Source organism: Heptranchias perlo, unplaced genomic scaffold (assembly GCF_035084215.1).
Source record: "Heptranchias perlo isolate sHepPer1 unplaced genomic scaffold, sHepPer1.hap1 HAP1_SCAFFOLD_208, whole genome shotgun sequence".
Lineage (NCBI taxonomy): Eukaryota > Metazoa > Chordata > Chondrichthyes > Hexanchiformes > Hexanchidae > Heptranchias > Heptranchias perlo.
Genome location: NW_027139222.1, coordinates 443,698 through 468,837, shown reverse-complemented (window position 1 = coordinate 468,837; position 25,140 = coordinate 443,698). Strand labels below are relative to the sequence as shown.

General features: G+C 50.7%; 1 protein-coding gene across 1 annotated transcript in view; it reads right to left on the bottom strand.

Moving 5' to 3' along the window:
* LOC137310061 (transcription factor PU.1-like) overlaps positions 1-24,838 on the bottom strand; it is a 98,516-nt gene extending 73,678 nt beyond the window's left edge. The window contains exons 1-2 of the mRNA XM_067978026.1: positions 24,568-24,838; positions 24,378-24,471 (exon numbers count right to left, since the gene is read on the bottom strand). Of these exons, the coding sequence (XP_067834127.1) occupies positions 24,378-24,471; positions 24,568-24,591 (118 nt within the window). The 5' untranslated portion in view covers positions 24,592-24,838. The remainder of the gene's footprint in view (positions 1-24,377; positions 24,472-24,567) is intronic.
* Between the last annotated feature and the right edge of the window lie 302 nt (positions 24,839-25,140).

The following is a 25,140-nucleotide window of genomic DNA, read 5'->3' as shown; positions in this document are numbered from 1 at the left end:
CCCCTCTCCTCTATTGATGTCCTCTCCTGTCCTCTCCTCTATTGTTCTCCTCTCCTCTATTGGTCTCCTCTCCTCTATTGGTCTCCTCTCCTCTCCTCTATTGGTCTCCTCTCCTCTATTGGTCTCCTCTCCTCTATTGGTCTCCTCTCCTCTCCTCTATTGGTCTCCTCTCCTCTCCTCTATTGGTCTCCTCTCCTCTCCTCTATTGGTCTCCTCTCCTCTCCTCTATTGGTCTCCTCTCCTCTCCTCTATTGGTCTCCTCTTCTTTATTGGTCTCCTCTCCTCTATTGGTCTCCTCTCCTCTATTGGTGTCCTCTCCTCTCCTCTATTGGTCTCCTCTCCTCTCCTCCATTGGTCTCCTCTCCTCTCCTCTATTGGTCTCCTCTCCTCTCCTCTATTGGTCTCCTCTTCTTTATTGGTCTCCTCTCCTCTATTGGTCTCCTCTCCTCTATTGGTGTCCTCTCCTCTCCTCTATTGGTCTCCTCTCCTCTCCTCTATTGGTCTCCTCTCCTCTCCTCCATTGGTGTCCTCTACACTCCATTATTGGTGTCCCCTCCTCTCCTCTATTGGTCTCCTCTACTCTCCTCAATTGGTCTCCTCTCCTCTCCTCTACTCTATTGGTCTCCTCTACTCTACTCAATTGGTGTCCTCTCCTCTCCTCTCCTCTCTTGGACCCCTCTCCTCTCCTCTATTTGTCTCCTCTCCTCTCCTCTGTTGGTGCCTCTCATCTCATCTCCTCCAATGGTCTCCTCTCCTCTCCTCTATTGGTCTCCTCTCCTCTGCTCTCCTCGATTGGACTCCTCTCCTCTTCTCTATTGGTCTCCTCTCCTCTGTTGGTGCCTCTCCTCTCATCTCCTCTATTGGTCTCCACTCCTCTCCTCTCCTCTATTGGTCTCCTCTCCTCTCCTCTATTGGTCTCCTCTCCTCTCCTCTATTGGTCTCCTCCCCTCTCCATTACTGGTCTTCTCTCGTCTCCTCTCCGCTATTGGTCTCCTCTCCTCTCCCCTATTGGTCGCCTGTATTGGTCTCCTCTCCTCTCCTCTATTGATCTCCTCTCCTCTCCTCTATTGGTCTCCTCTCCTCTCCTCTATTGGTCGCCTCTATTGGTCTCCACTCCTCTCCTCTCCTACATTGGTCTCCTCTCCTCCCCTCTCCTCTATTGGTCTCCTCTCCTCTCCTCTGTTGGTCTCCTCTCCTCTCCTCCATTGGTGTCCTCTACACTCCATTATTGGTGTCCCCTCCTCTCCTCTATTGGTCTCCTCTCCTCTCCTCCATTGGTGTCCTCTACACTCCATTATTGGTGTCCCCTCCTCTCCTCTATTGGTCTCCACTCCTGTCCTCTATTGGTCTCCTCTCCTCTCCTCTATTGGTCGCCTCTATTGGTCTCCACTCCTCTCCTCTCCTACATTGGTCTCCTCTCCTCCCCTCTCCTCGAATGGTCTCCTCTCCTCTCCTCTATTGGTCTCCTCTCCTCTCCTCTATTGGTCTCCTCTCCTCTCCTCCATTGGTGTCCTCTACACTCCATTATTGGTCTCCTCTACTCTCCTCAATTGGTCTCCTCTCCTCTCCTCTACTCTATTGGTCTCCTCTACTCTACTCAATTGGTGTCCTCTCCTCTCCTCTCCTCTCTTGGACCCCTCTCCTCTCCTCTATTTGTCTCCTCTCCTCGCCTCTGTTGGTGCCTCTCATCTCATCTCCTCCAATGGTCTCCTCTCCTCTCCTCTATTGGTCTCCTCTCCTCTGCTCTCCTCGATTGGTCTCCTCTCCTCTTCTCTATTGGTCTCCTCTCCTCTGTTGGTGCCTCTCCTCTCATCTCCTCTATTGGTCTCCACTCCTCTCATCTCCTCTATTGGTCTCCACTCCTCTCCTCTCCTCTATTGGTCTCCTCTCCTCTCCTCTATTGGTCTCCTCCCCTCTCCATTACTGGTGTCCTCTCCTCTCCTCTATTGGTCTCCACTGCTCTCCTCTCCTCTATTGGTGTCCTCTCCTCTCCCCTATTGGTCTCCTCTCCTCTCCTTTATTGGTCTCCTCTCCTCTATTGGTCTCCTCTCCTCTCCTCTATTGGTCTCCTCTCCTCTCCACTATTGGTCTCCTCTCCTCTCCTCTATTGGTCTCCTCTCCTCTCCTCTATTGGTCTCCTGTCCTCTCCTCTCCTCTATTGGTCTCCTCTCCTCTCCTCTATTGGTCTCCTCTACTCTATTAGTCTCCTCTCCTCTCCGCAATTGGTCTCCTCTCCTCTCCTCTATTGGTCTCCTCTCCTCTCCTCTATTGGTCTCCTCTACTCTATTAGTCTCCTCTCCTCTCCGCAATTGGTCTCCTCTCCTCTCCTCTATTGGTCTCCTCTCCTCTCCTCTCCTCTCCTCTATTGATCTCCTCTCCTCTCCTCTTTTGGTCCCCTCTCCTCTCATCTATTGGTCCCCTCTCCTCTCCTCTATTGGTCTCCTCTCCTCTATTGGTCTCCTCTCCTCTATTGGTCTCCTCTCCTCTCCTCTATTGGTCTCCTCTCCTCTCCTCTATTGGTCCCCTCTCCTCTCCTCTATTGGTCTCCTCTCCTCTATTGGTCTCCTCTCCTCTATTGGTCTCCTCTCCTCTCCTCTATTGGTCTCCTCTCCTCTCCTCTATTGGTCGCCTCTATTGATCTCCTCTCCTCTGCTCTATTTGTCTTCTCTCCTCTCCTCTATTGGTCCCTTCTCCTCTCCTCTCCTCGATAGGTCTCCTCTCCTCTCCTCTATTGGTCTCCTCTCCTCTCTTCTCCTCTCCTCAATTGGTCTCCTCTCCTATCCTCTATTGGTCTCCTCTCCTCTGCTCTTCTCTATTGGTCTCCTCTCCTCTGCTCTCCTCTATTGGTCTCCTCTCCTCTCCTCTCCTTTATTGGTCTCCTCTCCTCTCCTCTATTGGTGTCCTCTCCTCTCCTCTCCTTTATTGGTCTCCTCTCCTCTGCTCTTCTCTATTGGTCTCCTCTCCTCTGCTCTCCTCTATTGGTCTCGTCTCCTCTCCTCGATTGGTCTCCTCTCTTCTCCTCTATTGGTGTCCTCTCCTCTCCTCTATTGGTCTCCTCTCCTCTCCTCTATTGGTCTCCTCTCCTCTCCTCTATTGGTCTCCTCTCCTCTCCTCTATTGGTGTCCTCTCCTCTCCTCTATTGGTCTCCTCTCCTCTCCTCTATTGGTCTCCTCTCCTCTCCTCTATTGGTGTCCTCTCCTCTACTCTCCTCTATTGGTCTCCTTTCCTCTCCTCTGCTGGTGTCCTCTCCACTCTCCTCCTCACTTGGTCTCCTCTCCTCTCCTCTATTGGTCTCCTCTCCTCTCCTCTATTGGTCTCCTCTCCTCTCCTCTATTCGTCCCCTCTCCTCTATTGATCTCCTCTCCTCTCCTCTCCTCTCCTCTATTGGTCTCCTCTCCTCTCCTCTCCTCAATTGTTCTCCTCTCCTCTCCTCTATTGCTGTCCTCTCCTCTCCTCTCCTCTATTGGTGTCCTCTCCTCTCCTCTCCTCTATTGGTGTCCTCTCCTCTCCTCTCCTCAATTTTTCTCCTCTGCTCTCTCGGTCTCCTCTCCTCTCCTCTATTGGTCTCCTCCCCTCTCCTCTCCTCTATTGGTGTCCTCTCCTCTCCTCTCCTCTATTGGTCTCCTCTCCTCTATTGGTCTCCTCTCCTCTCCTCTATTGGTCTCCACTCCTCTCCTCTCATCGATTGGTCTCCTCTCCTCTCCTCCATTGGTCTCATCTCCTCTATTGATCTCCTCTCCTCTCCTCTATTGATCTCCTCTCCTCTCCTCTATTGGTGTCCTCTCCTCTCCTCAATTTTTCTCCTCTGCTCTCTCGGTCTCCTCTCCTCTCCTCTATTGGTCTCCTCCCCTCTCCTCTCTTCTATTGGTCTCCTCTCTTCTCCTCTATTGGTCTTCTCTTCTCTCCTCTCCTCTATTGGTCTCCACTCCTCTCCTCTCATCGATTGGTCTCCTCTCCTCTCCTCTATTGGTCTCCTCTCCTCTCCTCTATTGGTCTCCTCTCCTCTCCTCTATTGGTCTCCTCTCCTCTCCTCTATTGGTCTCCTCTCCTCTCCTCTATTGGTCTCCTCTCCTCTCCTCTATTGGTCTCCTCTCCTCTATTGGTCGCCTTTCCTCTCCTCTCCTCTATTGATCTCCTCTCCTCTCCTCTCCTCTATTGGTGTCCTCTCCTCTCCTCTCCTCAATTTTTCTCCTCTGCTCTCTCGGTCTCCTCTCCTCTCCTCTACTGGTCTCCTCCCCTCTCCTCTCTTCTATTGGTCTCCTCTCTTCTCCTCTATTGGTCTTCTCTTCTCTCCTCTCTTCTATTGGTCTCCTCTCCTCTTCTCTATTGGTGTCCTCTCCTCTCCTCTCCTCTATTGGTCTCCTCTCCTCTCCTCTACTGGTCTCCTCTCCTCTCTCGGTCTCCTCTCCTCTCCTCTCCTCTATTGGTCTCCTCCCCTCTCCTCTCCTCTATTGATCTCCTCTCCTCTCCTCTATTGGTCTCCTCTCCTCTCCTCTATTGGTCGCCTCTATTGGTCTCCACTCCTCTCCTCTCCTACATTGGTCTCCTCTCCTCCCCTCTCCTCTATTGGTCTCCTCTCCTCTCCTCTGTTGGTCTCCTCTCCTCTCCTCCATTGGTGTCCTCTACACTCCATTATTGGTGTCCCCTCCTCTCCTCTATTGGTCTCCTCTCCTCTCCTCCATTGGTGTCCTCTACACTCCATTATTGGTGTCCCCTCCTCTCCTCTATTGGTCTCCACTCCTGTCCTCTATTGGTCTCCTCTCCTCTCCTCTATTGGTCGCCTCTATTGGTCTCCACTCCTCTCCTCTCCTACATTGGTCTCCTCTCCTCCCCTCTCCTCGAATGGTCTCCTCTCCTCTCCTCTATTGGTCTCCTCTCCTCTCCTCTATTGGTCTCCTCTCCTCTCCTCCATTGGTGTCCTCTACACTCCATTATTGGTCTCCTCTACTCTCCTCAATTGGTCTCCTCTCCTCTCCTCTACTCTATTGGTCTCCTCTACTCTACTCAATTGGTGTCCTCTCCTCTCCTCTCCTCTCTTGGACCCCTCTCCTCTCCTCTATTTGTCTCCTCTCCTCGCCTCTGTTGGTGCCTCTCATCTCATCTCCTCCAATGGTCTCCTCTCCTCTCCTCTATTGGTCTCCTCTCCTCTGCTCTCCTCGATTGGTCTCCTCTCCTCTTCTCTATTGGTCTCCTCTCCTCTGTTGGTGCCTCTCCTCTCATCTCCTCTATTGGTCTCCACTCCTCTCATCTCCTCTATTGGTCTCCACTCCTCTCCTCTCCTCTATTGGTCTCCTCTCCTCTCCTCTATTGGTCTCCTCCCCTCTCCATTACTGGTGTCCTCTCCTCTCCTCTATTGGTCTCCACTGCTCTCCTCTCCTCTATTGGTGTCCTCTCCTCTCCCCTATTGGTCTCCTCTCCTCTCCTTTATTGGTCTCCTCTCCTCTATTGGTCTCCTCTCCTCTCCTCTATTGGTCTCCTCTCCTCTCCACTATTGGTCTCCTCTCCTCTCCTCTATTGGTCTCCTCTCCTCTCCTCTATTGGTCTCCTGTCCTCTCCTCTCCTCTATTGGTCTCCTCTCCTCTCCTCTATTGGTCTCCTCTACTCTATTAGTCTCCTCTCCTCTCCGCAATTGGTCTCCTCTCCTCTCCTCTATTGGTCTCCTCTCCTCTCCTCTATTGGTCTCCTCTACTCTATTAGTCTCCTCTCCTCTCCGCAATTGGTCTCCTCTCCTCTCCTCTATTGGTCTCCTCTCCTCTCCTCTCCTCTCCTCTATTGATCTCCTCTCCTCTCCTCTTTTGGTCCCCTCTCCTCTCATCTATTGGTCCCCTCTCCTCTCCTCTATTGGTCTCCTCTCCTCTATTGGTCTCCTCTCCTCTATTGGTCTCCTCTCCTCTCCTCTATTGGTCTCCTCTCCTCTCCTCTATTGGTCCCCTCTCCTCTCCTCTATTGGTCTCCTCTCCTCTATTGGTCTCCTCTCCTCTATTGGTCTCCTCTCCTCTCCTCTATTGGTCTCCTCTCCTCTCCTCTATTGGTCGCCTCTATTGATCTCCTCTCCTCTGCTCTATTTGTCTTCTCTCCTCTCCTCTATTGGTCCCTTCTCCTCTCCTCTCCTCGATAGGTCTCCTCTCCTCTCCTCTATTGGTCTCCTCTCCTCTCTTCTCCTCTCCTCAATTGGTCTCCTCTCCTATCCTCTATTGGTCTCCTCTCCTCTGCTCTTCTCTATTGGTCTCCTCTCCTCTGCTCTCCTCTATTGGTCTCCTCTACTCTATTAGTCTCCTCTCCTCTCCGCAATTGGTCTCCTCTCCTCTCCTCTATTGGTCTCCTCTCCTCTCCTCTATTGGTCTCCTCTACTCTATTAGTCTCCTCTCCTCTCCGCAATTGGTCTCCTCTCCTCTCCTCTATTGGTCTCCTCTCCTCTCCTCTCCTCTCCTCTATTGATCTCCTCTCCTCTCCTCTTTTGGTCCCCTCTCCTCTCATCTATTGGTCCCCTCTCCTCTCCTCTATTGGTCTCCTCTCCTCTATTGGTCTCCTCTCCTCTATTGGTCTCCTCTCCTCTCCTCTATTGGTCTCCTCTCCTCTCCTCTATTGGTCCCCTCTCCTCTCCTCTATTGGTCTCCTCTCCTCTATTGGTCTCCTCTCCTCTATTGGTCTCCTCTCCTCTCCTCTATTGGTCTCCTCTCCTCTCCTCTATTGGTCGCCTCTATTGATCTCCTCTCCTCTGCTCTATTTGTCTTCTCTCCTCTCCTCTATTGGTCCCTTCTCCTCTCCTCTCCTCGATAGGTCTCCTCTCCTCTCCTCTATTGGTCTCCTCTCCTCTCTTCTCCTCTCCTCAATTGGTCTCCTCTCCTATCCTCTATTGGTCTCCTCTCCTCTGCTCTTCTCTATTGGTCTCCTCTCCTCTGCTCTCCTCTATTGGTCTCCTCTCCTCTCCTCTCCTTTATTGGTCTCCTCTCCTCTCCTCTATTGGTGTCCTCTCCTCTCCTCTCCTTTATTGGTCTCCTCTCCTCTGCTCTTCTCTATTGGTCTCCTCTCCTCTGCTCTCCTCTATTGGTCTCGTCTCCTCTCCTCGATTGGTCTCCTCTCTTCTCCTCTATTGGTGTCCTCTCCTCTCCTCTATTGGTCTCCTCTCCTCTCCTCTATTGGTCTCCTCTCCTCTCCTCTATTGGTCTCCTCTCCTCTCCTCTATTGGTGTCCTCTCCTCTCCTCTATTGGTCTCCTCTCCTCTCCTCTATTGGTCTCCTCTCCTCTCCTCTATTGGTGTCCTCTCCTCTACTCTCCTCTATTGGTCTCCTTTCCTCTCCTCTGCTGGTGTCCTCTCCACTCTCCTCCTCACTTGGTCTCCTCTCCTCTCCTCTATTGGTCTCCTCTCCTCTCCTCTATTGGTCTCCTCTCCTCTCCTCTATTCGTCCCCTCTCCTCTATTGATCTCCTCTCCTCTCCTCTCCTCTCCTCTATTGGTCTCCTCTCCTCTCCTCTCCTCAATTGTTCTCCTCTCCTCTCCTCTATTGCTGTCCTCTCCTCTCCTCTCCTCTATTGGTGTCCTCTCCTCTCCTCTCCTCTATTGGTGTCCTCTCCTCTCCTCTCCTCAATTTTTCTCCTCTGCTCTCTCGGTCTCCTCTCCTCTCCTCTATTGGTCTCCTCCCCTCTCCTCTCCTCTATTGGTGTCCTCTCCTCTCCTCTCCTCTCCTCTATTGGTCTCCTCTCCTCTATTGGTCTCCTCTCCTCTCCTCTATTGGTCTCCACTCCTCTCCTCTCATCGATTGGTCTCCTCTCCTCCATTGGTCTCATCTCCTCTATTGATCTCCTCTCCTCTCCTCTATTGATCTCCTCTCCTCTCCTCTATTGGTGTCCTCTCCTCTCCTCAATTTTTCTCCTCTGCTCTCTCGGTCTCCTCTCCTCTCCTCTATTGGTCTCCTCCCCTCTCCTCTCTTCTATTGGTCTCCTCTCTTCTCCTCTATTGGTCTTCTCTTCTCTCCTCTCCTCTATTGGTCTCCACTCCTCTCCTCTCATCGATTGGTCTCCTCTCCTCTCCTCTATTGGTCTCCTCTCCTCTCCTCTATTGGTCTCCTCTCCTCTCCTCTATTGGTCTCCTCTCCTCTCCTCTATTGGTCTCCTCTCCTCTCCTCTATTGGTCTCCTCTCTTCTCCTCTATTGGTCTTCTCTTCTCTCCTCTCCTCTATTGGTCTCCACTCCTCTCCTCTCATCGATTGGTCTCCTCTCCTCTCCTCTATTGGTCTCCTCTCCTCTCCTCTATTGGTCTCCTCTCCTCTCCTCTATTGGTCTCCTCTCCTCTCCTCTATTGGTCTCCTCTCCTCTCCTCTATTGGTCTCCTCTCCTCTATTGGTCGCCTTTCCTCTCCTCTCCTCTATTGATCTCCTCTCCTCTCCTCTCCTCTATTGGTGTCCTCTCCTCTCCTCTCCTCAATTTTTCTCCTCTGCTCTCTCGGTCTCCTCTCCTCTCCTCTACTGGTCTCCTCCCCTCTCCTCTCTTCTATTGGTCTCCTCTCTTCTCCTCTATTGGTCTTCTCTTCTCTCCTCTCTTCTATTGGTCTCCTCTCCTCTTCTCTATTGGTGTCCTCTCCTCTCCTCTCCTCTATTGGTCTCCTCTCCTCTCCTCTCCTCTACTGGTCTCCTCTCCTCTCTCGGTCTCCTCTCCTCTCCTCTCCTCTATTGGTCTCCTCCCCTCTCCTCTCTTCTATTGGTCTCCTCTCCTCTCCTCTATTGGTCTTCTCTTCTCTCCTCTCTTCTGTTGGTGTCCTCTCCTCTCTAGGTCTCCTCTCCTCTCCTCTATTGGTCTCCTCTCCTCCATTGGTCTCCTCTCCTCTCCTCTATTGGTCTCCTCTCCTCTCCTCTATTGGTCTCCTCTCCTCTATTGGTCTCCTCTCCTCTATTGATCTCCTCTCCTCTGCACTGTTGGTCTCCTCTGCTCTCCTCTCCTCTATTGGTCTCCTCTCGTCTCCTCTATTGGTCTAATCTCCTCAATAGGTCTCCTCTTCTCTTCTCTCCTCTTTGGTCTCCTCTACTCAATTGGTCTCCTCTTCTCTCCTCTTCTCTATTGATCTCCTCAGCTCAATTGGTCTCCTCTTCTCTCCTCTCCTCTATTGGTCTTCTCTGCTCTCCTCTCCTCTCCTCTATTGTTCTCCTCTCCTCTCCTCTGTTGGTCTTCTCTGCTCTCCTCTCCTCTGCTCTCCTCTATTGGTCTCCTCTCATCTCCTCTATTGGTCTCCTCTCCTCTCCTTTATTGGTCTCCTCTCCTCTCCTCCATTGGTCTCCTCTCCTCTCCTCTCCACGATTGGTCTCCTCTCCTCTCTTGGTCTCCACTCCTCTCCTCTCTTGGTCTCCTCTCCTCTCCTCTCTTGGTCTCCTCTCCTATCCTCTCTTGGTCTCCTCTCCTCTCCTCTCTTATTCTGCTCTCCTCTCCTCTCCACTAATGGTCTCCTCTCATCTCCTCTCTTGGTCTCCTCTCCTCTCAACTATTGGTCTCCTCTCCTCTCCTCTCCTCTCTTGGTCTCCTCTCCTCTCCACTATTGGTCTCCTCTCCTCTCCTCTCCTCTATTGGTCGCCTCTCCTCTCTTCTCCTCTCCTCTATTGGTCTCCTCTCCTATCCTCTATTGGTCTCCTCTCCTCTGCTCTCCTCTATTGGTCTCGTCTCCTCTCCTCGATTGGTCTCCTCTCCTCTCCTCGATTGGTCTCCTCTCCTCTCCTCTATTGGTCTCCTCTCCTCTCCTCTATTGGTCTCCTCTCCTCTCCTCTATTGGTCTCCTCTCCTCTCCTCTATTGGTCGCCACTCCTCTCCTCTATTGGCCTCCACTCCTCTCCTCTCCTCTATTGGTCTCCTCTCCTCTCCTTAATTGGTCTCCTCTCCTCTACTCTCCTCTATTGGTCTCCTCTCCTCTCCTCTGCTGGTGTCCTCTCCACTCTTCTCCTCAATTGGTCTCCTCTCCTCTCCTCTATTGGTCTCCTCTCCTCTCCTCGATTGGTCTCCTCTCCTCTCCTCTATTGGTCTCCTCTCCTCTATTGGTCTCCTCTCCTCTCCTCTCCTTAATTGTTCTCCTCTCCTCTCCTCTATTGGTCTCCTCTCCTCTCCTCTATTGGTCTCCACTCCTCTCCTCTCATCGATTGGTCTCCTCTCCTCTCCTCTATTGGTCTCCTCTCCTCTCCTCTATTGGTCTACTCTCCTCTCCTCTATTGGTGTCCTCTCCTCTGCTCTATTGGTCTCCTCTCCTCTCCTCTTCTCTATTGGTGTCCTCTCCTCTCCTCTCCTCGACTGGTCTCCTCTCCTCTCTCGGTCTCCTCTCCTCTCCTCTATTGGTCTCCTCCCCTCTCCTCTCTTCTATTGGTCTCCTCTCCTCTCCTCTATTGGTCTTCTCTTCTCTCCTCTCTTCTGTTGGTGTCCTCTCCTCTCTAGGTCTCCTCTCCTCTCCTCTATTGGTCTCCTCTCCTCTCCTCTATTGGTCTCCTCTCCTCTCCTCCATTGGTCTCCTCTCCTCTCCTCTATTGGTCTCCTCTCCTCTCCTCTATTGATCTCCTCTCCTCTGCTCTGTTGGTCTCCTCTGCTCTCCTCTCCTCTATTGGTCTCCTCTTGTCTCCTCTATTGGTCTCCTCTCCTCAATTGGTCTCCTCTTCTCTTCTCTCCTCTTTTGGTCTCCTCTACTCAATTGGTCTCCTCTTCTCTCCTCTCCTCTATTGATCTCCTCCCCTCAATTGGTCTCCTCTTCTCTCCTCTCCTCTCCTCTATTGGTCTTCTCTGCTCTCCTCTCCTCTCCTCTATTGGTCTCCTCTCCTCTCCTCTGTTGGTCTTCTCTGCTCTCCTCTCCTCTCCTCTCCTCTCTTGGTCTCCTCTCCTCTCCTCTCATGGTCTCCTCTCCTCTCCTCTCTTGGTCTCCTCTCCTCTCGTCTCTTATTCTGCTCTCCTCTCCTCTCCACTAATGGTCTCCTCTCCTCTCCTCTCTTGGTCTCCTCTCCTCTCCACTATTGGTCTCCTCTCCTCTCCTCTCTTGGTCTCCTCTCCTCTCAACTATTGGTCTCCTCTCCTCTCCTCTATTGGTCTCCTCTCCTCTCCTCTATTGGTCTCCTCTCCTCTCCTCTCCTCTCTTGGTCTCCTCTCCTCTCCACTATTGGTCTCCTCTCCTCTCCTCTCTTATTCTCCTCTCCTCTCCTCTCTTATTCTCCTCTCCTCTCCTCTCTCGGTCTCCTCTCCTCTCCTCTCTCGGTCTCCTCTCCTCTCCTCTATTGGTCTCCTCTCCTCTCCACTATTGGTCTCCTCTCCTCTCCTCTCTTGGTCTCCTCTCCTCTCCACTATTGGTCTCCTCTCCTCTCCTCTCCTCTATTGGTCTCCTCTCCTCTCCTCTCTTGGTCTCCTCTCCTCTCCTCTCTTGGTCTCCTCTCCTCTCCTCTCCTCTCTTGGTCTCCTCTCCTCTCCTCTCCTCTATTGGTCTCCTCTCCTCTCCTCTCTTGGTCTCCTCTCCTCTCCTCTCCTCTCTTGGTCTCCTCTCCTCTCCTCTCCTCTCTTGGTCTCCTCTCCTCTCCACTATTGGTCTCCTCTCCTCTCCTCTCCACTATTGGTCTCCTCTCCTCTCCTCTCTTGGTCTCCTCTCCTCTCCACTATTGGTCTCCTCTCCTCTCCTCTCCACTATTGGTCTCCTCTCCTCTCTTGGTGTCCTCTCCTGTATTTTGTTGTCATGTCCTGTCTGGTGTTTTGAACTGCCCTGCCTTGTCATCCTCTCCGGTTCTCTATTTTCCTGCACTGAATTGTGGTCTGGTATTGTTATCCTCATGCAGAATTGCATAGAATTTACAGCACAGAAACAGGCCATTCAGCCCAACTGGTCCATGCTGGTCTTTATGCTCCACACGAGCCTCCTCCCACCTTTCTTCATCTCACCCTATCAACATATCCTTCTATTCCTTTCTCCCTCATGTGTTTATCCAGCTTCCCCTTAAATGCCTCTATGTTATTCGTCTCAACTACTCCTTGTGGTAGTGAGTTCCACATTCTCACCACTCTCTGGGTAAAGAAGTTTCTCCTGAATTCCTTATTGGATTTATTATTGACTATCTTATATTAATGACCCCTAATTCTGGTCTCCCCCACAAGTGGAAACATCTTCTCCACGTCTACCCTATCAAACTCTTTCACAATCTTAAAGACCTCGATCAGGTCACCCCTCAGTCTTCTCTTTTCTAGAGAAAAGAGCCCCAGCCTGTTCAATCTTTCCTGATAGGTATAACCTCTCAGTTCTGGTATCATCCTAGTAAATCTTTTTTGCACCTTCTCCAGTGCCTCTATATCCTTTTTATAATATGGAGACCAGAACTGTTCACAGTACTCCAAGTGTGGTCTAACCAAGGTTCTATACAAGTTTAATATAACTTCCCTGCTTTTCAATTCTATCCCTCTAGAAATGAACCCAGTGCTTGGTTTGCCTTTTTATGGCCTTATTAACCTGCGTTGCTACTTTTAGTGATTTGTGTATCTGTCCCCCCAGATCCCTCTGATCCTCTACCCTATTTAGACTCTTATTATCCGAGCAGTATGTGGTCTCCTTATTCTTCTTACCAAAATGTACCACCTCACACTTATCTATATTGAAATTCATTTGCTAATTACACGCCCATTCTGGACGTTTATTAGAGTCTTCCTGTATTTTGTCGCTGTCCTCCTCAGTATTAACTATAAGAACAGAAGAAATAGGAGCAGGAGTAGGCCATACGGCCCCTTGAGCCTGCTCCGCCATTCAATCAGATCATGTGTAAGGAGTCTTACAACGCCAGGTTATAGTCCAACAGCTTTATTTGAAATCACAAGCTTTCGGAGCTTTCCTCCTTCATCACCTGTACTCCAACCTCCTTGCAATAAAGGCCAACATGCCATTAGCTTTCCTAATTGCTTGTTGTACCTGCGTGTTAACTTTCTGAGTTTCGTGTACGAGGACACCCAAATCTCTCTGAATACCAACATTTCTTAGTCTTACCTTTTCCTAAAATATTCTGTTTTTCGTTTCTTCCTACCAAAGTGAATAACCTCACATTTCCCCACATTATACTCCATCTGCCACCTTCTTGCCCACTCACTTAACCTGACTCTATCCCTTTGCAGGCTCTTTGTGTCCTCCTCACAGCTTACTTTCCCACCTAGCTTTGTATCGTCAGCAAACTTGGATACATTACACTCGGTCCCTTCATCTAAGTCATTAATATAGATTGTAAATAGCTGAGGTCCAAGCACTGATCCTTGCGGCACCCCACTAGTTACAGCCTGCCAACCCGAAAATGACCCGTTTATTCCTACTCTCTGTTTTCTGTCTGTTAACCAATCCTCTACCAATGCTGATATATTAACCCCAACCCCATGAGCCCTTATCTTGTGTAACAACCTTATCGAATGCATTTTGAAAATCCAAATATACTACATCCACTGGTTCCCCTTTATCTACCCTGCGAGTTACACCCTCAAAAAACTCTAATAAATTTGTCATGCATGATTTCCCCTTCATAAACTATGTTGACTCTGCCTAATCATATTATGATTTTCTAAATGCCCTGTCACTACGTCCTTAATAATAGATTCTAGCATTTTCCTTACGACTGATGTCAGGCTAACTCGCCTGTCGTTCCCTGTTTTCTCTCTCCCTCCTTTCTTGAATAGCGGGGTGACATTTGCTACCTTCCAATCCACGGGGACCATTCCAGAATCCAAGGAATTCTAGAAGATCAAAACCAATGCATCCACTATCTCTGCAGCCACCTCTTAAAACCCGAGGGTGTAGACCATCAGGTCCAGGGGATTTGTTGGCTTTTAGTCCCATTAATTTCTCCAGTACTTTTTCTTTACTAATTTTAATTACTTTAAGTTCCTCCCTCTCATTAGACCCTTGGTTCCCCACTATTTCCAGCATGTTTTTTGTGTCTTCTACTGTGAACACAGATATAAAATATTTGTTTAACTTCTCTGCCATTTCCTGATTCCCCATTATTATTTCTCCAGTCTCAGCCTTTAAGGGACCAACGTTTACTTTCACTAATCTCCTCCTTTATACTTACTTGTAGAAGCTCTTACAATCTGTTTTTATATTTCTTGCTAGTTTACTCTCACATTCTATTTTCTCCCTCGTCATCAATTTTTTGGTCATCCTTTGCTGATTTCTAAAACCCTCCCAATCCTCAGACTTACTACTCTTTTTGGCAACATTGTAAGCTTCTTTTTTAATCTAATACTATCCTTAACTTCTCTTGTTAGTCACAGTTAGATCACTTTTCCTGTGGAGTTTTTATTCCTCAAGGGAAAGTATATTCATTGAGAATTATGAATTATTTCTTGCAATATTCGCCATTGTTTATCTACCGTCATATCTTTTAATCTAATTTCCCAATCAACCATACCCAACTCGCTCCTCATACCTACGTAATTGGCTTTGTTTAAATTTAAGACCCTAGTTTCAGACTTAACTACATCATTCTCAAACTCAATATGAAATTCTATCATATTATGATCACTCTGCCCCAGAGGATCCTTAACTAGAAGATTACTAATTAACCCTGTCTCATTACACAACACTAGATCTAAAATAGTCTGTTCCTTAGTTGGTTCCTCGAAATATTGTTCTAGAAAACTCGAATACATTCCATGAACTCGTCCTCCAAACTACTTTTGCCAATTTGATTTGCCCAGTCTATATGAAGACTTAAGTCCCCCCATGATTATTGCATTACCCTTGTTACATGCTCCTCTAATTTTCTGATTTATACTCTGTCCAACACTATAACTACTGTTAGGGGCCCTGTAAACTACTCCCACCAGTGTTTCCTGCCCCTTAATGTTTCTTAGCTCCTCCCATACTGATTCTACTTCCTGATCCTCCGACTAAGACCCTCTCTCACCACTCTCCTTATCTCATCCTCTATTATCAGGGCTCCCCCACCCCCGCCTCCTTTTCCATTCTCCCTGTCTTTTCGAAACATCATGTACCCTGGAATATTTAGTTCCCAACCTTGGTCACCTTGTAACCATGTCTCTAACAGTTATTAGATCAAACCCATTTATCTCTCTTTGTGCCACTAATTCATCTATCCTGTTACGGGTGTTTTTGCGACTGGAAGGCGGTTTCCAGTGGGGTACCGCAGGGCTCGGTACTAGGTCCTTTTGCTTTTTGTGGTATACATTAACGATTTGGACTTAAATGTAGGGGGCATGATTAAGAAATTCGCAGATGACACAAAAATAGGCCGTGTGGTTGATAGTGAGGAGGAAAGCTGTAGACTGCAGGAAGATATCAATGGACTGGTCAGATGGGCAGAAAAGTGGGAAATGGAATTCAATCCGGAGAAGTGTGAGGTAATGCATTTGGGGAGAGCAAACAAGGCAAGGGAGTACACAATAAATGGGAGGATACTGAGAGGTGTAGAGAAAGTGAGGGACCTTGGAGTGCATGTCCACAGATCCCTGAAGGTAGCAGGACAGGTAGAGAAGGTGGTTAAAAAGGCATACGGGATACTTTCCTTTATTAGCTGAGGCATAGAATATAAGAGCAGGGAGGTTATGCTGGAACTGAATAAAACATTAGTTAGGCCACAGCTTGAGTACTGCGTTCAGTTCTGGTCACCACATTACAGGAAGGATGTAATTGCACTAGAGAGGGTACAGAGGAGATTTACGAGGATGTTGCCAGGACTGGAGAATTTTAGCTATGATGACAGATTGGATAGACTGGGGTTGTTTTCCTTGGAACAGAGGAGGCTGAGGGGAGATTTAATTGAGGTGTATAAAATTATGAGGGGCCTTGGTAGAGTGGATAGGAAGGACCTATTTCCCTTAGCGGAGGGGTCAATAACCAGGAGGCATAGATTTAAAGTGATTGGTAGAAGGATTAGAGCGGAAATGAGGAAAGATTTTTTTCACCCAGAGGGTGGTGGGGGTCTGGAACTCACTGCCCGAGAGGGTGGGAGAGGCAGAAACCCTCAACTCATTAAAAAAATCCCTGGATGTGCACCTGAAGAGCCTCGACCTGCAGAGCTACAGACCAAATGCGGGAAAGTGGGATTAGGCTGGATGGCTCGTTTCTCAGCCAGTGCAGACACGATGGGCCGAATGGCCTCCTTCTGTGCTGTAAATATTCTATGATTCTATGAATGCTCCATGTATTCAGATATAGCACCTTTAATTAGAACTTTTTACTATTTTCCCCGATGTGACCTTAGTCACTAATGCTCTATTACCTTTGTTAAACTCTCTGTCCCTTCCTGACACACTCTGCCTGTTTTTATCCAAATCAATCCTCTGCCCTACAGCCTTGACTTTTCTCTTCAGACTGATAAATTTATCCTTACCTGACCCCTCCCCCCACTTATTAGTTTAAAGTCCTATCTCCAGCCCTAGCTATTCGATTCGCGAGGTCACTGGTCCCAGCCTGGTTTAAGTGGAGCCCGTCCCAATGGAACAGCTCCCTCTTTCCCCAGTACTGGTACCAGTGCCCCATGAATCAAACCCCCTGTCTCCCAAACCACTCTTTGAGCCATGCATTTAACCATCTAATCTGTTTGTCCTGATGCCAATTTGCACGTGGCTCAGGTAGTAATCCAGAGATTATTAACTTTGAGGTTCTTCTAATTTGGACCTTAGCTCCTCAAACTCAGCAGAACCTCATTCCTAGTTCTACCTATGTAGTTGGTCCCTACATGACCAACGATAGCGGGATCCTTCCCCTCGTGCTCCATTTTGGTGTTGCCTACAAAATTGGAAATTGTACTTCCATTTCTCGAGTCCAAATTGTTTGTGTAAATTGTGAACATCAGTGGTCCCAGCACCGATCCCTGTGGAACACCACACCCCACCGTCCGCCAGTCTGAGTAACTTCCTTTAATCCCTACTCTCTGTTTTCTGTTCTGTATCCAGCTTGCTATCCATTCGATTTGCCCCCTGACTCCACATGCTCTGACTGTAGTCAAGAGCCTACAATGCGGCACCTTATCGAAGGCCTTTTGAAAATCAAAATATATTACATCTACTACATTACCCTTATCTACACTTTTTGTTACTTCTTCAAAGAATTCAATAAGTTTGGTCAAGCATGACCTTCCCTTCTGAAATCTGTGCTGACTATTATATTTTCAGTTTCTAGATGTTTTTTTATGACATCTTTAAGTAAAGATTCCATTATCATTGGTCCTGCCTTGTGTCGTTGTCCACTCCTGCCCTGTGTCGTTGTCCACTCCTGCCCTGTGTCGTTGTCCACTCCTGCCCTGTGTTGTTGTCCACTCCTGCCCTGTGTTGTTGTCCACTCCTGCCCTGTGTTGTTGTCCACTCCTGCCCTGTGTTGTTGTCCACTCCTGCCCTGTGTTGTTGTCCACTCCTGCCCTGTGTTGTTGCCCACTCCTGCCCTGTGTTGTTGCCCACTCCTGCCCTGTGTCGTTGTCCACTCCTGCCCTGTGTCGTTGTCCACTCCTGCCCTGTGTCGTTGCCCACTCCTGCCCTGTGTCGTTGCCCACTCCTGCCCTGTGTTGTTGTCCACTCCTGCCCTGTGTTGTTGTCCACTCCTGCCCTGTGTTGTTGTCCACTCCTGCCCTGTGTTGTTGTCCACTCCTGCCCTGTGTTGTTGTCCACTCCTGCCCTGTGTTGTTGTCCACTCCTGCCCTGTGTCGTTGTCCACTCCTGCCCTGTGTCGTTGCCCACTCCTGCCCTGTGTTGTTGTCCACTCCTGCCCTGTGTAGTTGCCCACTCCTGCCCTGTGTTGTTGTCCACTCCTGCCCTGTGTTGTTGTCCACTCCTGCCCTGTGTTGTTGTCCACTCCTGCCCTGTGTTGTTGTCCACTCCTGCCCTGTGTTGTTGTCCACTCCTGCCCTGTGTTGTTGTCCACTCCTGCCCTGTGTTGTTGTCCACTCCTGCCCTGTGTTGTTGCCCACTCCTGCCCTGTGTTGTTGTCCACTCCTGCCCTGTGTCGTTGTCCACTCCTGCCCTGTGTCGTTGTCCACTCCTGCCCTGTGTCGTTGTCCACTCCTGCCCTGTGTCGTTGCCCACTCCTGCCCTGTGTCGTTGCCCACTCCTGCCCTGTGTCGTTGTCCACTCCTGCCCTGTGTCGTTGTCCACTCCTGCCCTGTGTCGTTGTCCACTCCTGCCCTGTGTTGTTGTCCACTCCTGCCCTGTGTTGTTGCCCACTCCTGCCCTGTGTTGTTGTCCACTCCTGCCCTGTGTTGTTGTCCACTCCTGCCCTGTGTTGTTGTCCACTCCTGCCCTGTGTTGTTGCCCACTCCTGCCCTTTGTTGCTGTCCACTCCTGCCCTGTGTTGTTGCCCACTCCTGCCCTGTTTTGTTGCTCACTCCTGCCCTGTGTTGCTGTCTACTCCTGCCCTGTGTTGTTGCCCACTCCTGCCCTGTGTTGTTGTCCACTCCTGCCCTGTGTTGTTGCCCACTCCTGCCCTGTGTCGTTGTCCACTCCTGCCCTGTGTCGTTGCCCACTCCTGCCCTGTGTCGTTGTCCACTCCTGCCCTGTGTCGTTGTCCACTCCTGCCCTGTGTCGTTGCCCACTCCTGCCCTGTGTTGTTGCCCACTCCTGCCCTGTGTTGTTGCCCACTCCTGCCCTGTGTCGTTGTCCACTCCTGCCCTGTGTCGTTGTCCACTCCTGCCCTGTGTCGTTGTCCACTCCTGCCCTGTGTCGTTGTCCACTCCTGCCCTGTGTCGTTGTCCACTCCTGCCCTGTGTCGTTGTCCACTCCTGCCCTGTGTCGTTGTCCACTCCTGCCCTGTGTTGTTGTCCACTCCTGCCCTTTGTTGCTGTCCACTCCTGCCCTTTGTTGCTGTCCACTCCTGCCCTTTGTTGCTGTCCACTCCTGCCCTGTGTTGTTGCCCACTCCTGCCCTGTTTTGTTGCTCACTCCTGTCCTGTGTTGCTGTCTACTCCTGCCCTGTGTTGCTGTCCACTCCTGCCCTGTGTTGTCCACTCCTGCCCTGCGTTGTTGTCCAGTTCTGGTATGTGTGATCTTTATGATAAAAGCAGCCCTCCCTCATGCACAACAGTGAAGTAAAATTAGTAATGCTTTAATTTTCACATTTGTCTTATGTGTCCAATTGTCTTGGTTGTTAGCACTCTCATCTCTGAGTCACAGTGTTGTGGCTTCAAGTCCTGCTCTATGAGGTAACCACAGCATCTAAGTTGACTTTCCTGTGCCCTACGAGCCTGTGCCACATTATTGGCTGGTCATCTTTTGGATGGCACGTTACACTGAGCCCCCATCTGCCCACACTGCTAGTTCAGGTTGACACTGTCATTCCATGGTATCATTTGAAGAAGAGTGGGGTGTTCTCCTGGTACCTCGACCAATGTTCCTCCTTCAATCAACACCACCTCAAGGTAATAACTGCCCGTTCATCTCATTGCTGTTAGTGGGATCTTTCTGTGTTGCAGAATGGGGCTGACAAGTTCCCTCCATAAGAACAGTGACCGCCATTCAATGTAACTCACTGGATGTGATGTGGTGTGGTGACATTTGTCAGAGATGTGATGAGGCAATGTATAAAGCTAAGCCTTTCGATAGGTACTATGATTTAAAAGTGACGGGTTAGCGATGATTGAGCGATACAGTTCCTCAGTCTGTGTGTCGGAGAGTAGCCCAGAGTTAAAGTGTCAATGGCCCAGCTTTTCTTGGTGCCACTGCCTGCAATCTGAAACTAATCAAAGAAAGAACTTGCTTTTCTATAGCACCTTTCACAACCTCAAGACGTCCCAAAGGGCTTTACAGCCAATGAAGAACTTTCAAAGTGTAGTCACTGTTGTAATGTAGGAAACGCGATAGCCAAATTGTGCACAGCAAGATCCCACAAACAGCAATGTGATAGTGACCAGATAATCTGTTTTAGTGGTGTTGGTTGAGGGTTAAATATTGTTCAGGACACCGGGGAGAACTCCCCCCTGCTCTTCTTCCCTTCGTGCCCTGGGATCTTTTACACCCACCTGCGAGGGCAGACGGGGCCTCGGTTCAGATCGTTTGTTTGGCTGGACCCAGGTAGTTTTGAGAGGGCGTGAATTTGCAGGCTCCTGTCTTTCTTTCCTCTGGAGGTCAAATCTTAAATTGTCTCAGTCCCGGCCTACAGCGAGACACCGTGTCTGCCACAAACACATCTTGGAAGGCTGCAGGCTGCATGCTTGCATTTCTCACCACCAGCTCTGACTTGCAAAATTTACCACCACATGTCAAAAGGAAACAAAGCTCTGGACAGCCACAAGGCTGTTGTTGACCCCATATCTGCCTGAGAGGTGGAAGTGATTAATATCCTGATCGGCTGACTATTCCCAAGGGCCCCTTTTGATCTTTAAATGTTCCTGCCTGGACTTCAGCCGGGGATGAACCGATGGCAACCCTGCATTCATGAGGCCACCGACTCCATCCCTCTCCCCGGCCGCTGTCTGAGGGTGAACCAGACCATTCACAACCTTGGTGTCCTATTTGACCCTGAGATGAGCTTCTGACCCCATATCCCCTCCATCACCAAGACCGCCCACTACCACCTCCGTAACATCGCCCGTCTCCGCCCCCTGCCTCAGCTCATCTACTGCTGAAACCCTCATCCCTGCCTTTGTTACCTCCAGACTCGACTATTCTGGCCTCCCACCTTGCACCCTCCAGAAACTTGAGCTCATCCAAAACTTGCTGCCCGTATCCTAACTCGCACCAAGTCCCGTTCCCCCATCACCCCCTGTGCTCACTCACCCACATTGGCTCCCGGTCCGGGAACGCCTCGATTTTAAAATTCTCATCCTGTCTTCAAATCCCTCCGTGGCCTCGCCCCTCCCTATCTCTGTAACCTCCTCCAGCCCTACGACCCCCCGAGATCTCTGTAACCTCCTCCAGCCCTACGACCCTCCGAGATCTCTGTAACCTCCTCCAGCCCTACAACCCTCCGAGATCTCTGTAACCTCCTCCAGCCCTACACCCCTCCGAGATCTCTGTAACCTCCTCCAGCTCTACGACCCTCTGAGATCTCTGTAACCTCCTCCAGCCGTACGACCCTCCGAGATCTCTGTAACCTCCTCCAGCCCTACAACCCTTTGAGATCTCTGTAACCTCCTCCAGCCCTACAACCCTCCGAGATCTCTGTAACCTCCTCCAGCCCTACAACCCTCCGAGATCTCTGTAACCTCCTCCAGCCCTACGATCCTCCGAGATCTCTGTAACCTCCTCCAGCCCTACGATCCTGCGAGATCTCTGTAACCTCCTCCAGCCCTACAACCCTCCGAGATCTCTGTAACCTCCACCAGCCCTACACCCCTCCGAGATCTCTGTAACCTCCTCCAGCCCTACAACCCCCCGAGATCTCTGTAACCTCCTCCAGCCCTACAACCCCCCCGAGATCTCTGTAACCTCCTCCAGCCCTACAACCCTCCGAGATCTCTGAAACCTCCTCCAGCCCTACAACCCCCCCGAGATCTCTGTAACCTCCTCCAGCCCCACACCCCTCCGAGATCTCTGTAACCTCCTCCAGCCCTACAACCCCCCGAGATCTCTGTAACCTCCTCCAGCCCTACAACCCTCCGAGATCTCTGTAACCTCCTCCAGCCCTACAACCCTCCGAGATCTCTGTAACCTCCTCCAGCCCTACAACCCTCCGAGATCTCTGTAACCTCCTCCAGCCCTACAACCCTCCGAGATCTCTGTAACCTCCTCCAGCCCTACAACCCCCCCGAGATCTCTGTAACCTCCTCCAGCCCTACAACCCCTCCGAGATCTCTGTAACCTCCTCCAGCCCTCCAACCCTCCGAGATCTCTGTAACCTCCTCCAGCCCTCCAACCCTCTGAGATCTCTGTAACCTCCTCCAGCCCTACGACCCTCCAAGATCTCTAACATCCTCCAGCCCTCCAACCCTCTGAGATCTCTGTAACCTCCTCCAGCCCTACAATCCTCCGAGATCTCTGTAACCTCCTCCAGCCCTACAACCCTCCGAGATCTCTGTAACCTCCTCCAGCCCTACAACCCTCCGAGATCTCTGTAACCTCCTCCAGCCCTACAACCCTCCGAGATCTCTGTAACCTCCTCCAGCCCTACAACCCCCCCGAGATCTCTGTAACCTCCTCCAGCCCTACAACCCTCCGAGATCTCTGTAACCTCCTCCAGCCCAACAACCCTCCGAGATCTCTGAAACCTCCTCCAGCCCTACAACCCCCCCGAGATCTCTGAAACCTCCTCCAGCCCTACAACCCTCCGAGATCTCTGTAACCTCCTCCAGCCCTACAACCCTCCGAGATCTCTGTAACCTCCTCCAGCCCTACAACCCTCCGAGATCTCTGTAACCTCCTCCAGCTCTACAACCCCCCCGAGATCTCTGTAACCTCCTCCAGCCCTACAACCCCTCCGAGATCTCTGTAACCTCCTCCAGCCCTCCAACCCTCCGAGATCTCTGTAACCTCCTCCAGCCCTCCAACCCTCTGAGATCTCTGTAACCTCCTCCAGCCCTACAACCCTCCGAGATCTCTGTAACCTCCTCCAGCCCTACGACCCTCTGAGATCTCTGTAACCTCCTCCAGCCCTACAACCCTCCGAGATCTCTGTAACCTCCTCCAGCCCTACAACCCCCCCGAGATCTCTGTAACCTCCTCCAGCCCTACAACCCTCCGAGATCTCTGTAACCTCCTCCAGCCCTACGACCCTCTGAGATCTCTGTAACCTCCTCCAGCCCTACAACCCTCCGAGATCTCTGTAACCTCCTCCAGCCCTACAACCCCCCCGAGATCTCTGTAACCTCCTCCAGCCCTACAACCCTCCGAGATCTCTGTAACCTCCTCCAGCCCTACAACCCTCCGAGATCTCTGTAACCTCCTCCAGCCCTACAACCCCCCCGAGATCTCTGTAACCTCCTCCAGCCCTACAACCCCCCCGAGATCTCTGTAACCTCCTCCAGCCCTACAACCCCCCCGAGATCTCTGTAACCTCCTCCAGCCCTACAACCCCCCCGAGATCTCTGTAACCTCCTCCAGCCCTACAACCCCCCCGAGATCTCTGTAACCTCCTCCAGCCCTACAACCCCCCCGAGATCTCTGTAACCTCCTCCAGCCCTACTACCATCCGAGATCACTGCGCTCCCCCAATTCTGGCCTCTTGCACATCCCCGATTTTAATCGCTCCACCATTGGCGGCCGTGCCTTCAGCTGCCTCGGACCTCACCTCTGGAATTCCCTCCCTCAACCTCTCCGTCTCTCTATCGCTCTCTCCTCCTTTAAGATGCTCCTTAAAACCTACCTCTTTGACCAAGCTTTTGGTCACCTGTCCTAATATCTCATGTTGCTCGGTGTCTAATTTTGTTTGATCATCGCTCCTGGGAAGCACCCTGGGATGTTTTACTACATTCAAGGTGCTGTATAAATGGGAGTTGTTGTCATGTGAGGTGGTACAAAGTGCAAAGTCCTTGCTGCATGACATTTTCCATTTAAAATTCATGTGAGTGAATTTGCAAAGATTCAGGTCTGTACTTTTATTTTTGGAGCAGTTCATATAGAATCATAGAATAATACAGCACAAAAGGAGGCCATTCGGCCCATCGTGTCCTTGCTGGCTCTTTGAAAGAGCCATCCAATTAGTCCCACTCCCCCCTGCTGAATTATCCCTTTCCCATTCCCTTTTGAAAGTTCCTATTAAACCTGCTTGCACCTCCCTTGCGGGCAGTGCGTTCCAGATCTAACCCAAGTCAAGTATTGTACTGCCACTTTGTTGCTTTGTTTCTCAGCCTCTGTGTAGTTATCTTGTGTGTAAATAAATCGCACTGGCAGTTTCAGCCTGAATGTAATGATCTGACAGTATGTTGCACACCGCCTTTTGGAGTGGATCGGAAAGTTTGTTGGTCATTCTGTGTAATGTCTGTGGTGTAGCATTGAGTCAATCATTAGTCACTATCTCATGCACAAGGGCGCAAGTTTCAGTCCATGGGAGGCGTGGCTCTGCTTCTAAAAGCTGTCTTTCAGCTATGAACATGAATGAAGGTGTCCCCCCTTCTGTACGGTGACACTGCCCTGTGCGATGGTCTTAATCTGTACGGTGGTCACGCTTTATAAAGTGCCCTGCCCCGTCAAACCTCAAACCGCTTCCTTTTATTGTCAGTCTGATAACTAACACTTTCTCTCCGCTGTGAATGACTTGCAGAGAGCCTCAATCCCGAGGTTCAGAAAGTCACAACTTCTCACCAGGACTAGGGACTAACCACAGGTCCAACTTGGGAAACGATCTACTCAGGAGTCAATGCCACCACGTAGTGATATCCCAGAGGACATTAAACCAGCTTGCTTCTGTACCCTCACCCCAAGTGGCAGGGCTAGGCTCGCCCCGGGACATCTACAGGTGGTTGGACCCCTGGGCAATGAGGGTGGGGGTATCTCCAGGGATGAGAGAGAGAGTATAACTCACCGCTATGGCTCTCTCCATCGCTGCTGAGGTAGGAGTAATACTCCAGCGGCGGTCTGCACACATCGCTGTCGTAGGTAACAATATCTTCCGAGTACTGGAATTCAAAAGAGGCACAACTCAGAACCAGCGCCCAAACATCCCAGGAGACCCAACCCAGGTGCGCAACCAAGGAAAGCCAGGTTGTACTCACGGGAGCGATGAGGTAACCTTCCATATCTGGCGAGGTTGCTGCCACGGGAGAACTTGCCCTGGGTCGTAAGCGGTACGTAGTTCAGACAGGCAGAATCATATCTTCCGACCTTCCCCAAGGCTTCTCCAGCGGCTGAGGGAGTGGTGGAGGTTCTCCCAGTTGCCTCTCTCTCCCTCCCTCCCTTCCTCCTCCTCAATGTAGAGTTGGGGTGGTGGGATCTTCAGCACCGGTTGGGAGCTGTTGGACGTGCCCGTCGCTTGGCGAGCGCAAGCTGCCTTAAAGTGCTAGTTATCAGGACCCAAAGAAACAGGAACCTCATGATCAAGGCTCCTGTCACCAGACTCCACCTCTGAGTGAACTCCATCACTGCCGAGACAGAACTACCCCTTAGCGGCCGAGCCAAGTGCAGTGGGACCCGTGAGTAAGGGTCATCCTCGGGTCCTGGGTGGTTGGGGGGGGTAGGGGGGAGGGGGGTGGGGGGAGATGGGGCTTCCTCACCAACATGCTCCTATCTCAAAGGTTGGTAGGGCTGAATTGTGTCCAGATGGACTTTCCCTGGGTCTTCCCCTTGGG